General features: G+C 44.6%; 1 protein-coding gene across 1 annotated transcript in view; it reads left to right on the top strand.

Annotated features, from left to right (window-relative positions):
- Positions 1-14880, top strand: part of PLEKHH2 (pleckstrin homology, MyTH4 and FERM domain containing H2) — a 572539-nt gene that overhangs the window by 384882 nt on the left and 172777 nt on the right. The window contains exons 15-16 of the mRNA XM_086927801.1: positions 10591-10749; positions 13615-13695. Coding sequence (XP_086783927.1) covers positions 10591-10749; positions 13615-13695 — 240 coding nt within the window. The remainder of the gene's footprint in view (positions 1-10590; positions 10750-13614; positions 13696-14880) is intronic.

Genomic DNA, 14880 nt, shown 5'->3' with positions numbered 1-14880 from the left:
CTGCCCTGTAAAGCTCCAGCCAGGCACAAACATCCTCCGGGGTGTCGAAGAACTGAGTTTTGTCGTCGACAATGATGCAGAGCCTCGCAGGATAGAGGAGCGAGTACTGGATGCCCTCGCTCCTGAGCTCACGCTTGACCGCCAGAAAGGAGAACCGCTTGCGTTGAGTCTCATAGGTGTAATCTGGGAAGATGTTCACCTGACTGTTCGCCACTTTGAATGGACCATTATGTCTGGCGGCATTAAGGATTAAGTCCCTGTCCCGAAAGTGCAATAACCGTGCCACCACCGGTCTCGGGGCGCGTCCCTGTTGCGGTGGCCGCGCCGGGACTCGGTGGGCATGCTCCAGAGTGTAGAAGGAGGATAGCCCCTCCGGGGCCACAGTGTCACGGAGCCAGGTCTCCAAGTATGTCACCATGTCGCCCTCCTCGATCTTTTCCGGGAGGCCCACTACACGGATGTTGTTCCTTCTGTTGCGGCCTTCCGCATCCTCCGCCCTCTGCTCCAGGGACGCAATTCGGGATAAGGCATCTTTCATCGTTGCAGCCAAGGTCCGCTGTGCCGGCTCCAAGGTTTTCACCGAGCTCTCCACTTCCTTGACCCGGTCCGAAAGTTTGCCATGGTCCGCTCTGAGGAGGCCTAGGCTCGTCGCCACCTGGGCAATATCCTGTTGGAGGGCCGATCTCGTGGTCGCTATCGCCTCCAGGATGCGGTCAAACTGTTGTTGCATCGGTGCGCCATCAGAACTTTTCGGGTCCCCACCATCCTCTTTATCCTGGGCTTCCGAGTCTGAGGCTGTCGGGGTGGTCCCCTTGGCTCCTCTAGGTTTCCCCATGTCACCGGGGGCACTCCGTGAAGGTCCCGGAGTAGGCGTCTCCGGGCGCAGATGTCGACCACGATCTTCCCGGTTACTGGTCTTCAAGTCGTGTATGGGAGACCTCCTTCTCCAGGGCCTGTGGAGACTCCTCCGCTTCGGCTCACGCCACCGCCACGGCGTCCGAGGGCACCGATGAGGGGGCGGAGATAATCGCCGCCTAGTCGGGCAGGCCCGCTCAGCCGCTAGAGGCCCGGGGTGAGGGTCACCAACTCCACCTGACGATTTGTGGCGCCAAAGTGTCGTGCCTCCCATGGAAATGGACTGGTCAGGAGAACGTAGCTGGGTGCGGTGTCGAAGGTTGGGCCACCGTCTGGGTCACAGGGCGTCTGCTCCCGGGGTCCCCTATAACGTGGGCAGCCGCCCAGTCACTCAACCGAGCGTAGGCTCGCTGGAAAAAGTCCGATCCAATTGATATTATGTACACAGAGCCGCCGGTAATGGCAAAGCCGGGCGTAGGTCGCTGCTCGCGCCGCTCCTCCGAGTCAGTGGGTCCGACCAGGGGGACAAAGAAGTCCGGGCGCCATGTTGGGTCGCACTCCGCAACTCCGCAAACTTCGGTGTTACTCCGGATCAACCCTCGTCCAAGCCCCATCAGGGGCCCCGGCAGGTCTCCATCGGTCCGCTCAGCGGAATGCGGGGTCTGGGGTGCCCCGCAGCCTCCGATTTACAGGATAATTCCGGGCTCAGTCCCGGAGCCGAGCTCTCAGGCGACCATCGCCATCGGCGCCCAAGCCACGCCCCCCTTGCGGTGTCCATGCATGTCCATCATTCTCTCATCACTCCAGCCACCAAAGTTCCACACGCTGTTGGAGAGACAGCAGGCGTGGCCGGCGTTGTGCACATATCCTGCAAGTACAGTTAGTCATCCTGTTGTTCAGGGGTAAATCAGCATTCTCCAGGTCCTCTGCAGGCACATTCCCGCCCCTGCGCGCTGCACGCACAAATTTAAAAAAAATCTTCTGCTTTCTGCGGGTTAGTAAAGAAACGTTGCTTGCCCTGATGGGTAACTCGCAGTTTCGCCGGATATAGGAGGGCATAGTCAATTTGGGCCTCCCGCAGCTTTTTCTTTACGGGCAGAAACTTGCGCCTTTCGTCTTGGACCATCGGTGTAAAATCAGGATATATTGAAAAAGTGATCCCATTATACTGCAGCGATTTCTGAGTGCGGGCCGCCCGGAGGGCCGTGTCGCGATCCCGATAGTTCAATAGCCGCGCTATTATAGGCCTAGGAGGTAAGCCAGGCTGGGGCATTGGTGCCAGTGATCGGTGGGCCCTCTCCACTATGAACTGAGGAGAAAAAGCGTCCTCTCCGATGGAACCCCTAAGCAACTTTTCCACGTAAAGCTCCATTCTGCCTGTGGCTGTGGATTCCGGCACATTCGTTATGCGTATGTTGTTGCGGCGACTCCGCGCCTCCAAATCTTCGTTCTTCGCCGCTATGACGCGTAGCAAATTGTCCATCCTGGCCAGTTGCGACGTATGGGTCGCGGCGGTGTCTGTGTTGTCGGATATCCGCTGCTCCGCAGTCGTAATGCGTTCCTCGTGGCGGTCAACCTTGTGCACAAGGGCATCCAATCGAGCCGTTACCCCATCCACTTTTTCCACGACTGTGGCGAAGCCCTGTCGCATCTCTTGGATCAGACTCATGAGAACCGCCGCAGGGGCCGGGGGTGGGGGGGGGGTGGATTGTGGAGAAGATGTGCTAGGCCCTGGGTTCATCGGTGTCGATTTAGCGCTTCTGCGAGCATTGTCGAAGCTCAGTTTAGGCTGGCGGTGTTCAGGGCGCCCCATGGCAGCTCCCAGCGACAGTTCACAAACCCAGATGGGCAGTAGCAGGGCAATTCAATGGTCTTGAGAAGGAGTGGTCAATCGGGAGGGGGCAGGATGGCCCCACCGCAGTGTATTTTAGTAGAGTAAAACAGGAGAGACGTCGGTGAGCCCCGCTGATCTGCGCCCCCCCCAGGCTCCAGAGAAGCGACAGTGGATGTATGAGCAAAGATGCGCAGAGCACTTAGAGGACACTAGTGGCGTAGGGTTGACCGAGGCAAAGCCCAGGCCTCAGGGCCCGTGGCAGTTCCAGTTCAATAGGATCCAGGCCAGCAGGACAGGCAGCATCGGCTAGCAGCCAGGAAGAGAGCCCCCCGGGGATCGCCACACAGGGGGACAATCCAGGGCCCCCACGCAGGAGAGAGACACAGCAAGCCCCCGATCCGACAGTGTCCCCTGGTGTGGCCACGGTGTAGGGGCCCGCCGGCAGGGAGCACGGTGCAGGGGTAAGTCCCAGCGCGGTGGGGTCAGGCCTCAAACCCTGCAGGTCCGTCAAGACTCGTAGTTCCGGCCAGTTATGGTAGCGAGGCGGGAATCAGTCCGGGCAGGCCGCAGCCCCGTCCAGCATGGGAGGAGCAGCCCCCCCCCTAGCACCTACAACAAGGGTCCACCAGCGATGAGGAGGGGGGGGACGCAGCTCTAGGCAGGGCGGCCAGACGTCTCCTACCTTCGCGGCGATCGCCGTATGTCCTCCCAGCAGGGTCGCAGGTTGTGGCGGCGAGGTGCGGCCTGTAATCTCGTGGCGATCCCCAGGGTCGCGTGGTTACAGCAGCCGGTCCGGCGCCTGCCCGAGCTCCAGAGGCAGGGTCGGTCAAACTGCTGCCGTCCGTATCTCCGGTCCCGGAGCACGTAGAGCCGCCAAACTTGGAGCGAGCGTGGGGAACGATGCAGGCCTCAGGATCCGACCTTTTTGGGGTGGTTCAGCACCCCGTGGCGCAGGATCAGTGAAGGATTATGTGCCAAGGAACGGGAGCTGCGCGTTCAGGCAGCCATTCCGTAATCGCGCCCTCTAGCGCCCCCATACATTGTAACAGTTTGCGGTGCAAAGCCCTGCGTTGTAAAAGTTTTTGCGGAGTAAAAAAATGCGGGGTAAGGACATGCGGAGTAAATAAATGTGGGGTAAAGGATGTTCCCGTTTGGATCCCATCACCACTGTTGTAAGTCAAAGATTTCACATAACCAAGTCATGTAGATTATAAGATGTAGCTTTATTGAAAAAGTAATATTTGAATTACAGGTTACAGGTTATATCAATAGCCCCATCAGGCGCAGCATTCTTGCTGCTCAGCCCACTCTCTCCAAACGACATTCATACCAATCAGACCCTCATTAACATTATAATGCATCACACTCACACTGGCTGAGCAGCCGGGAACTGGGAATAATGGAGAGGATGCTTAGCAGCAGCACAGGTTACATCACATGTGTTTAAATACATTTTTTAAACGCAAAAGATAAATGATGGGAGTGGGTGCGGAATTTTGAGTATGGAAAATATCATGCCTTCCTAATATCATTGCCAAAACATCAACAGGTTAGTATTATAGATTTGAACTTGAACTATATATCTACAAAGTACATAAATGTGGAGTTAAGAATAGTAAATCAACATATCTCTCTGTGCACTTACTTGTCGATCTTTTCGTCCTCAAGGTTTTGCCTACAGCATTAAGATGGCACGATATTCCATACTCGATATTCCGTCCTACAACTTAAATTATGTGGTTATGAAGTACAAACTGACATTGAATTAAAAGATGTGCATACATATTGCAACATATATTCTAAAGTTCTCACAGCCCTTCTTATCAGATTTAAAATTTGTTTTATACAGTGTTCATATTCTCATCGAATGTTTTTTCATAATGTTTAACTTTATACTTTACTACATTTTCTATTTGAAACTATTTTTTGTCCTTCGTGGTTCAATTGAATTTTTACTTCATCAGATCTACAAATGTTCCTAAAAGTTGTCACTTGGAATGTCAGAGGCTTAAATTCCCCAATTGAGAGACAGAGAGTCCTCTCCCACTTAGCTAAAATGGATGTTCATATAGCTATGCTAGAGGAGACACATCTTACTGAAAGTGAGTCGCAAAAACTTAAAAGAAACTGGGTTGGTGAAATCTTTTTCCCACCAGGTGATGGTAAAAGAAATGGTGTTATAACCTTATGTCATAAAGCACTTAGGGCTAGATGTAGGTAATTTCTATTTATCGATTCCTGAATACCGAATTTTACTGATTTGGTATTTAAGAATCGGTAAATAAAATGTAGGTAAAAAATCTGTAAATTTTACCGATTCAGTAATATTCGTTATTACCGATTCGGTATTTACTGAATCGGTAATAAGAAATACCCTCGCATTCATTCCTATGGGCCTGGGGCCCAGAGGAATAAATGGTAAGCCATTCACTATTACCGATTAGGTACATACCAAATCGGTAATAGGGGGAGCATATTCAAGGATGGCAGGGTGTCACATTGACACCTTGTTGCACTCCTGAATCGTGCATGTGTGCACATGTGGCGCACATGCATGCCCTAAGGGCATGTATATCTGCCACATGGCACCTTTGGAAAAAAAAATAGCTTTTTTAAAGGTATTCATTATTTACCACCAACTTGTAGTTGGTGGTAAATAACGAATCCTTAAACCAAAAATGCACTCACTTGAGTGCTTCATACAAAGGATTTAAGGATTCGGTAATTTACTGATTCCTTAAAATAACGAATTGGTAAATTACTGAATCCTTAAATCCAGCCTCCTACATCGCAAAGGGCTAAATACCGGTCGGTAACATGAAATTTACCGATTTTCGGCCATTACCGACCGGTATTAACCCACCTACATCTAGCCCTTAATGTCAAACTCCTTTCACAAGACTCAGATAATGAAGGTAGATGGGTGTTTACAAATCTCCTTATAGGGAAAATCCCCATATCCTTCCTTAACATATATGCGCCAACCAATGGGGATATTTCTTTTTGGACCCACATTTCCACATTCCTTTTACAACATCCCACAGAAAACCTTATTCTCGCAGGTGACTGCAACCAAGTAATGGACCCCTTTCTTGACCACAACTCAAAGGTCTCCTTTATCCCAAACAAATCCCATAAAACTTTCCTACTAACCATAGAACAGAGAAATTTGATTGATGCCTGGAGACTTCGCAATCCAACTTCTTAAGAGAATACTCCTTTTTTTCTCCACCACACCAGACACAATCCAGAATCGATCATATCTTCATCACACGTAATGTCACTCAATCTATGTTCTCATCAGATATAGGGTCCATCCTCATTTCTGATCACGCTCCCGTCACGATTCAAATAGATATTCTCCAACAATCGACATTCCCGAAAGGATGGCGTTTCAACAACTCCCTGCTTCTTGATTGGAACTTTAATGCCTCTTTTGCTACTTTTGTTTATTAATTTTTTCAAAATAATCAAACTGAAGAACTTCCATTTTCTACGGTCTGGGATACCTTTAAAGCTACCGCACGATATTTCATCATGAGGCACTCATCCAACAAGCGTAAATCTTTTAAGATAATTCACAATACTCTTCTCACTAAAATCAAAACACTAGAGCACACATTTTACACCTCTAACGCAAAGACCTCTTTGGAAGATCTTATGAATGCAAAGATTGCTTTTAATGAATCCTCCACTGAGAGCGCAAAATGCTATGGTGGTCAAATAAGTCAGGAAAATTATTAGCCAATTATCTTAAGATTAAGCAAAACAGGCTTCACGTTGACTCCATTATTGATATTAAACAAACACCAAAGCATAAAGATTCCGAAATTCTTCAGGAATTTGTCCATTTCTACGAATCCCTATACACCATATCTTTGGATACAGCTATTCTTCAGTACTTTTCCACTATCCAGAAACAGGATACTTCCTTTCCCCATATGGATGCTTTGGAATCTGACATTACACAAGATGAATTACTTGCTGCACTTAACTCTCAAAAAGGATATAGCCCCAGGTCCTGATGGCTTTACAGTGGAATTTTTCTTGCACTTCACCCAATTGCTTATTCCACATGTACACTCTCTCATCTCTTCTTTTACTTCCTCTTGCAATTCATCAGGTTCCTTTCTAGAGGCATTCATATGTTTAATACCGAAAGATAGCAAAGATTCTAGATATTTCAAAAATTATAGAGCCATGTCGTTAGTTAATGTGGATTATAAGATTGTTTTCGAATGCACTAGCAATACGTTTAGAACCAATTCTTCCATGTTAAAGATCGTAGCATCACAGAGAATACAAGATTGTTCTTTAGCATTTTATCTAGGATGTCCCATCACTCAGATTCACTCGCTGCAATTGCCCTTGATGCAGAGAAGGCCTTTGATAGAGTCTCATGTCCATTTATATTCCAGGCTCTTAAATGGTTCTGCTTTGGCCCAAAAATTATATCCCTGATTGCTTTATAATATTCAGAACCTAAGGCAGCCAATTCCGCCAATGGTCTTGTATCTCCCTACTTCACTCTTCACAGAGGTTTACGTCAAGGTTGCCCTTTATCCCCTTTTCTTTTTAATCTAGACTAGAACCTTTTCTTTCTCGTTTGAGACAGAATCAATCCATCACAGGTTTCTCATCCGAATCTCAGCACATAAAACTAGCAGCCTATGCTAGCGACGTTTTAGTTTTCCTCTCTAATCCACAATTCTCGCTCCCTGCTTTCCTAAAAGAGGTTGAAGCTTATGGTTTAGTATCAGGGTATGAATTAAATATGGACAAATGTGAGATGCTGCCCTTAACTAAATGTATGTTTAAGGAAGATTTTCAGATCTCCAATTTTACATGGAACTCCAAATATATAAAATATCTTGGGCTCTGTTTCTCTCCCTCCATGGCCACATCTGTCTCTCTCAACCTAGACAAATGTCTATATAAACTGAAAAAATCCACTTCCTCTTTCCTGGTGGGGTCGTTTAGACAGCATCAAAATTATGCTCACCCCTATAGTTCTCTATATAATTTCCAATATACCGTTACCTATTCCAATTAAACATGTTTACAAGATTAATTCTATACTGACAAAATTTTCATGGAACAATAAGAAACCAAGGATGGCATTACAAAAACTAACAAGACCAAAAACGGAAGGAGGCGTTAATTTTCCTCACTTCTCCAATTATCATAAATCATTTCAATTGAAACAGCTATCACATTGGCTATCTGACCATACATCTAACAGACCATTATGGGTCGACCTTGAAGCTTTATTTATAGAACCTTTCTCATTTCAGGAATACCTTGCTTTTACTCGCAAACCTCAAAACAGACTTACGCCAGTAATCAAACACTCATGTAAATTATTGCAGGCCATCCTTCTTCAATCCCCACATGATTTTTAATACTTTTATTAACCCTACAATTTGGCACAATAATAGGGGATTAATTAAATATATACTGGAAAACTTTGAGAAACAAAGACCTAATATATAATTCTTCAATAACATCCGAAGGCCTCTACCGTCTACTCTTGCTTAACACAACCACCCCTGAACAGAGATAAGTCTAAAGTAGAACTCCCTTGGGAGACAGACACAGGAGTTGTTTGGCCCAGTTCTTTTTGGAACAAAATATGGCTAGAAATAAGAAAATTCTCCAGAGCGGCAAACACCACTCAAACAATTTTTTCATCTATAACAGACTGCTTTTTTCTCCAGCGCATCTACATAGGATACAGGCCAATACTCCTAGTTCAGGTTGGTCATATTCTCATGATTCTGCTGGCCTGAATCACATGCTATTCACATGCCCAAATGTTTTTAAGTTTTGGGAACAGGTTTGGTCTCAAATTAATACTATTTTTAAAACCAAAACTCCCCTATCCTTTATTAATGTTTTCGTAGGTAGCTTGTCCCCTGCCTGGCTGTGCCGTCACTCATGACTCCAAATCATTGATTTATTACTAGCTGCTGCTTTTCAGCAGATAACAAAGAACTGGAAAGATACCTCCAAAATATTGTACCTCGCCTGGTGGTATGCTATGTGCCATAATCATAGATTATACACAACTCTTGTTCAATCAATTTCACTTGCCACAAAATGACTGCATTATGGGATCCTGCACACATGTTTTGGGTGACAGTGCGAAAAAATCCTCTACTTCCCAGCCTTTACTCCAAGAAGTTGCCAAGCCTCCTTGAATTCCTTTATTTTATACTAGAATTGTTCAATATCCTATTTTAACATTATGTATATGATATCATATTGAGATAATGTTATATTCTCCTTTTGTTCTCTATTAATGTGTAATCTAAACCAGATTCTCTGCGCCTTTCGTTTTATTTACTTTCCAAAATGGTATTTTCTTTTTCTTTTCCATTCCAATGTAATTATATATTACTATTGTTCTTTATTTGTTATTTAATTATATTTCCTTTAATTTAATTAATTATATGTATGAAGTAATGTTGATTAACTGATTTTCTTCTATAAACTTATTTTTTAACTTAAAACGATGTACATATTTTCTTCCTATTTACAATCCTTTTGTGTTACCAGCACTGGCAAAGGCCCTTGGTCTCGCCTTTGACAGAAGTTAGACTCCCTTTTGGCTTTGCCGGTGCTTTTGCTAATGCCGAACAGCACTGGCAAAAAGGTAAAAAATGTTTGTGCTGATGTTAAAGAGCAGAAGCAAAAAAAAAGCAATACAGGCTGCCACAGCATGAGGATATGTATGCACCAGTGCGTCTCAAAGCAAGCACATGCATGAGTAATGGGGATACAGCTACAATTTTTTGTTAATTTTGAGTTTGGCCAGCTCCAGCGGAATGATGTACATGCAAGCACATGCCACCACACATGCTCACGTAGGCTGTGACTGCTATTTGTTTTCCTTTTAACTTATCGTTCTAGGATGGCAGACACCCATCTTGGAGAGGTAAATTTGAAAAAAGTGTGTAAAACTTCTTAGGGTTCTCTTAGAATGTCAGGCGGATCGCCACTGCCCACATGGCTGTGGCGATCCGCCCGACATTCTCCTCTGCCCGCATGCCATTTCACCCCCGCCATATTAGTATGGCAGGGGGGACCCTGACGGACGGAAAGACCGTCTGCCAGTTTTCCGCCGGTCATACAGGTGACCGAGCGAAAAAGGGTCCTGATATGGTGACGGTGTCTGCTAGACCCCGCCATCCATATTATGATGGCAGCGGGAAGCCCCCTGCGGTGCCTGTCCCGTTATGCATATAAAGGCACAGTGTGCAGCCACAGCATTGTGGCGGGCGGTGCTGTGTGCAACGCTTGCCACATTGATTTTGATAGGGGATGCCGGTGGCATCCTAATTGCTGGTGTGGGGCTGCCGCACCACTGGCGGCCAGTCCCACACCGCAAGGCGCCCTCCTAATAGGACCCATAGTAGTGTAAAGAGCAGTTAGGTGGCAAAATGCAGGTATCTTGATCTCCAAACAAGAAAAAATGGGGACAGAAATATAGGAAGGGGCAAGGATGCAATGGAGGAGTAGGGGAGGGACGAGTTTGGGTGGGTCTGGGGAGGTAACAGAAAAACTCACAGGAGAGAGCAAGAAAACACATGCACTTCCATGGAGTGCCGAAACAAAAAGTAATGAAAAGTGGCTCCCAGCGAAGGATGCAAGTCATCCAATCAATATAATGGCAAATTGTGGAGGGATAAACACAAGAAGGGGAAGGAAAGTAATTGAATGGGATTGACCAGAAAGACAATGAATGATAAGAAATAGGCGCACCATTGTCCTTCCTCAGTGATGACTAAAAAACAGGCAATGCTATCAATATCCCTATGGGATCATAATAACGGGATACCGGAAGAAAAAAACGTAAGAAATGAAAATCATTAATTCACTATTACTTTTTCATGTTTCAGTTAATTACAGAGAAGCGCACATATTACCTGAGCGCCGATTCTCCTAATATCCTGGAGGAGTGGATCAGAGTTCTCCAGAATGTTCTCCGGGTGCAAGCCGCCAGCGCGCTCTTCACACAGCCTGAAATCAAACCCACGGCCAAGGGGTTTCTGACCAAGGTGAGAGACAGCAATCATTCTAACATGCATAGTTAGAGTCCAGCATGCCGCCAGGTTCTTCCCTTGGTTTCCCTTTCACACAAAACAGTTCCCTGGGAAATCTCCTTATTCTAGCTGAGTTAGTTATGCACTGGAGTTGGCAAGTAGTACCTAAACAGAGCAATGTTTAGGGTAGTCCAACTGTCTAGAGTTGTCTGGTAGGAATGCCCAGCTTTATGTGTGATAGCTACACGAAATTAGCTGGTGTAAAAAGGATGATTTCATTTTTTGTTCGAATTTTATTTGTATGAAGCTTGTTTTGCATCAGAACGTTGTCAACATTTTCACATTTAAATCATATGTTTAAGTTATTGAAAAAAAAACTATTTTCAATAAAAACGTGTCAAATGTCGTACTTACGTACATTCATTTCGTACTAAAGTAGGGCGAAACCCCTAACAACTACATTCCCTGAAAATGGCAACACCCCTCCACTTGCCCCCACAAGCAAAACACAAACACCAAATATAGAAGATGGCATACTTAAAGCAAATAAAACTTCCATGTAATTGTGGGAAACCTAGCATCGCTCCCTCCAATATCACCAAACACTACATTTATCAAATGCTAGATTAAACAAGTCTGTTTCTGTCACAAAATTAAATTGATGGTCCAAGACTGGTCAAACTGCCTTTTGAAAACAGTTTACTACAAGCACACTTACTTTTCAAATCATTAATTAGAGAAACATATGTGAGCACTTTAAAAGGTAAAGCTGCTGCGATTAAGCAATTGCGCCTGTTAATGCCAAAGTAGGGAATATGGCAGGCCTACAAATATGGGGCAATGAAGCCCAACATAGTCTTTCAGGAGAATATTATCTTTAGTTAATCTTTAGACTCATAGGCCCATCTCTCCGTCTTGGGATCCATTGTTTTATCTGTACTGCTAATACTCATTCCGGTGTGGCGACACTGATGTTACTGCAGTAATAACTCTCCCGAAGGAGTCCTTGTAGACTAAAATGTATATCATTATTTGGAGGTAGGATTACTGCCCTGTTACGGTGTTGTTGATGTGGATCACAGTAAACAACAATTCACCCATGAGTATATCCGGTCGGCAGATCAGGAGCCTATGGTCAATGGTGTTGAAGGCATCTGTCCAGTCTAAAAGAATCAGTGCGCTGACTCTCTCTTCATTGACCCCCATTCCAAGCCCAATCAGCGACTGCCTTGGCATATTATCAAGAACGGCGTTAAAAATTATCGCTGCTTTAGCGGCAGAAAACTGCCGCTAAAACGGCGATAATGGGCTATATAATGAGATTTCTAATAGAAGTCTATGTTCTGGTGTGAACATGGGCTTCTATTGGAATTCTCTAGGGCATATTATCAAGCCCATTATCGCCGCTTTAGCAGCAGTTTTCTGCCGCTAAAGCAGCAATAATTTTAACGCCGTTCTTGATAATATGCCCCATGACCACCACAGTCTCTGTGCGCAGGAGCACATGCCTGCCTGTATGCTATTCAGTAAATGACTGATTTCAAAGAAGAAACAACATTGAACCACACCATGATGTTCTAAGATGTATGAATGCCTTTAATGGCAAAATAAAATAGGACATTAGTTTGAGAGAGAAAATGGCCCAAGGCCTGCTATTTTCAGGAGAAGAATATAACCCCTACTTTAATGGACAGGGACTATGCTATCTTTTAAAGATAAATTAATGATGAAGCAAAGAGGGAAAACAATGGCTTGGCCAATTTTTGATTACAAGGGCACTAGGCAAAGCTCCCGGAGGGACTCGGATTCATAAGAGGAGATAGCTGCCAGGAAATGAGAGAGCAAAAGGGACACAAAACTCCTCACACTAGACTGGACAGTGGACGCCCGGTATTTCATTCATGGTTTAAAACAGATTCTTTTGCAAGTTGGACACCGTGGAAATTCAAAATTAAGTTGATAATCAATAACAAATAAGGCTTGTTAGGTATTGCCTTTACATTGTATTAGGATGTAACTTTTTATCTCTTTACTAGCTTACCCGTAGCTTGTTGCTGTGATCTCAGAAGAAAGGAAATGTAACAAAACTTGTTATGATAACATTCGATTTAAATTGTGCCATTTTTATTGAAACGTATTCATTTTAATATGTAAAACATTTTAAAGTGTTGTTTTAATTCTGTTCATTTATTCGAGTGCTTGTGGATAGACTGTATTTTTTGTTTTTCCGTCTGGTGCGTGCACAAATAAATCAGAAGGTTTTCCGACGTGTGAGCTGGCCACATACAGTTGTCCATGTAAGAAGCACGTATTCTCCAAATCTAGTCCACACACTTGCAGCGATTGTCCTTGTGCTTTGTTGATGGTCATTGCAAAAGCGAGTCGCACCGGAAACTGTAAACGTTCAGTATTGGAAAGATTATGAGGGCCCTCGGGGGCCGGTGGGCCGATATTTAACACATTTTTTTTTTTTTGCCAGAAACCTTCACGGGAGTGTACTCAACAACTCTTAACACATTTTTTTTTTATTTATTTATTTTTTGCCAGAAACCTTCGCGGGAGTGTACTCAACAACTTCCCAAAGTTTCATGCCGATCGGATGAATGGTGTAGTAATGCATAAAGGACAAACAGACAGACATACATTCCTTTTTTATATATATAGATAAATAATGATGTGTTTATGAGATGAGTTTTCTTATGTTGTAAACAACTAGATCAGCAACCAACAAATCGAATAGGAATTAATGGAAGTGCTTAATGTTTCTCTTTCACTGCTTGTACATATTCTCAGTTTACGGCTAATTTGGTTGTTACATAGGTGGGTAGCGTGATACAGAAATGGAGTAGCATGCTTCTTATAATGAACTTGTCATTGCAGGTCAAACATGGATATTCCAAAAGAGTCTGGTGCACGCTGGTTGGTAAAACACTGTATTATTTTCGGAGTCCAGAAGACAAGGTATGCCTAGAAAATTGCATGGGTGCTTCAGGGACTATTGTAGGAATGTTTTCTTTATCTTATTATTAAGTCTGGGCTCCCTGCTTCACCAATAGTAACATTCAGTCAGGGTTTCTCAATATCGACTGTGCATAAGCATGAAATACTGTTACACATCTGAATTTCAGGAAAGATTATTTGCATATTCCTTTGTTTATTCTGAAAACCTGAGTTTTAGTATTGAATTTGCTCATTCCTAATTTTTAGTAAAACAGGATGATGCTCTTCTCGTGAGGTAGTGTTCCAGTTTATTTGTTTTAACAACATATTCATTAGTGATGGCATCACAAAACACTTGTGAGTCTGGTGTTTTGGTGACTGCACTCTGGGGTGCGGAAACCTGAAGGGATCCTATGTATATCATACGAAAGGCATTTTGAATTCCAGATTCAGACTGATCAGGAGTATCTCCTCAGATGAGAAATGTGAATGGCAGCTTCCAAAAACAACTTGGTACTTAGTTTGATGTGTCACAAGGTAATTAAGTGTAAGGGGTCTATCATGACGTACCTTATTCATATTTCGATGTATGAGTTACTCTGTCACAGCGGTGACGAATATTCCATCTGTCAAAATATAAATCCCATAGAATATTATGGGATTTATATTTCGATGGACGGAACATCTGCCACTTTTGTGACGTTGTAACCCGTCCGCTGAAATCAAAATAAGGCCCTTAGTCACTAGCAGTCACTAGGACCATATTTGAGTTCATTTCTTTTTCTCTTCCACTACGCCACTCCAACCATAGGCCTGCTAAATGCAAATCAGCCTTCTCTAGCTCCAATGGGAACAGTCCAGCCTTAGCTGCCATACCAGGTTTGAATGAGAACAAAGGTACTTTGGCTTCATTAGCTCTTGTAAGTGAGGTATATCTTGATTTCTGTGGCACACTGAACATGGAGTCCATGTTTGAGCATACCCATCACACTTAGGGAGTCACTAAAGAAAACTTCAAGGTGATGGGTGGAATGATCGCAAACGTTTCACCCACTATGAACTGCTCATTCTGCATTGCAGTGTGTCATTTTCCACACCCAGAATTCCACCTCAAACAAAGACCAGCCAAATCAGTCATGTCAGCCCTGATCCTGCTCCGCTAGGAGCAGTCCAGCCCAACTTCCAGGCCTACTTGGGGGCATATTT

Source organism: Lissotriton vulgaris, chromosome 6 (assembly GCF_964263255.1).
Source record: "Lissotriton vulgaris chromosome 6, aLisVul1.2, whole genome shotgun sequence".
Taxonomy (NCBI): Eukaryota; Metazoa; Chordata; class Amphibia; order Caudata; family Salamandridae; genus Lissotriton; species Lissotriton vulgaris.
Note: the sequence above shows the minus strand (reverse complement) of the source record. Positions and strands in the feature narration are given on the sequence as shown.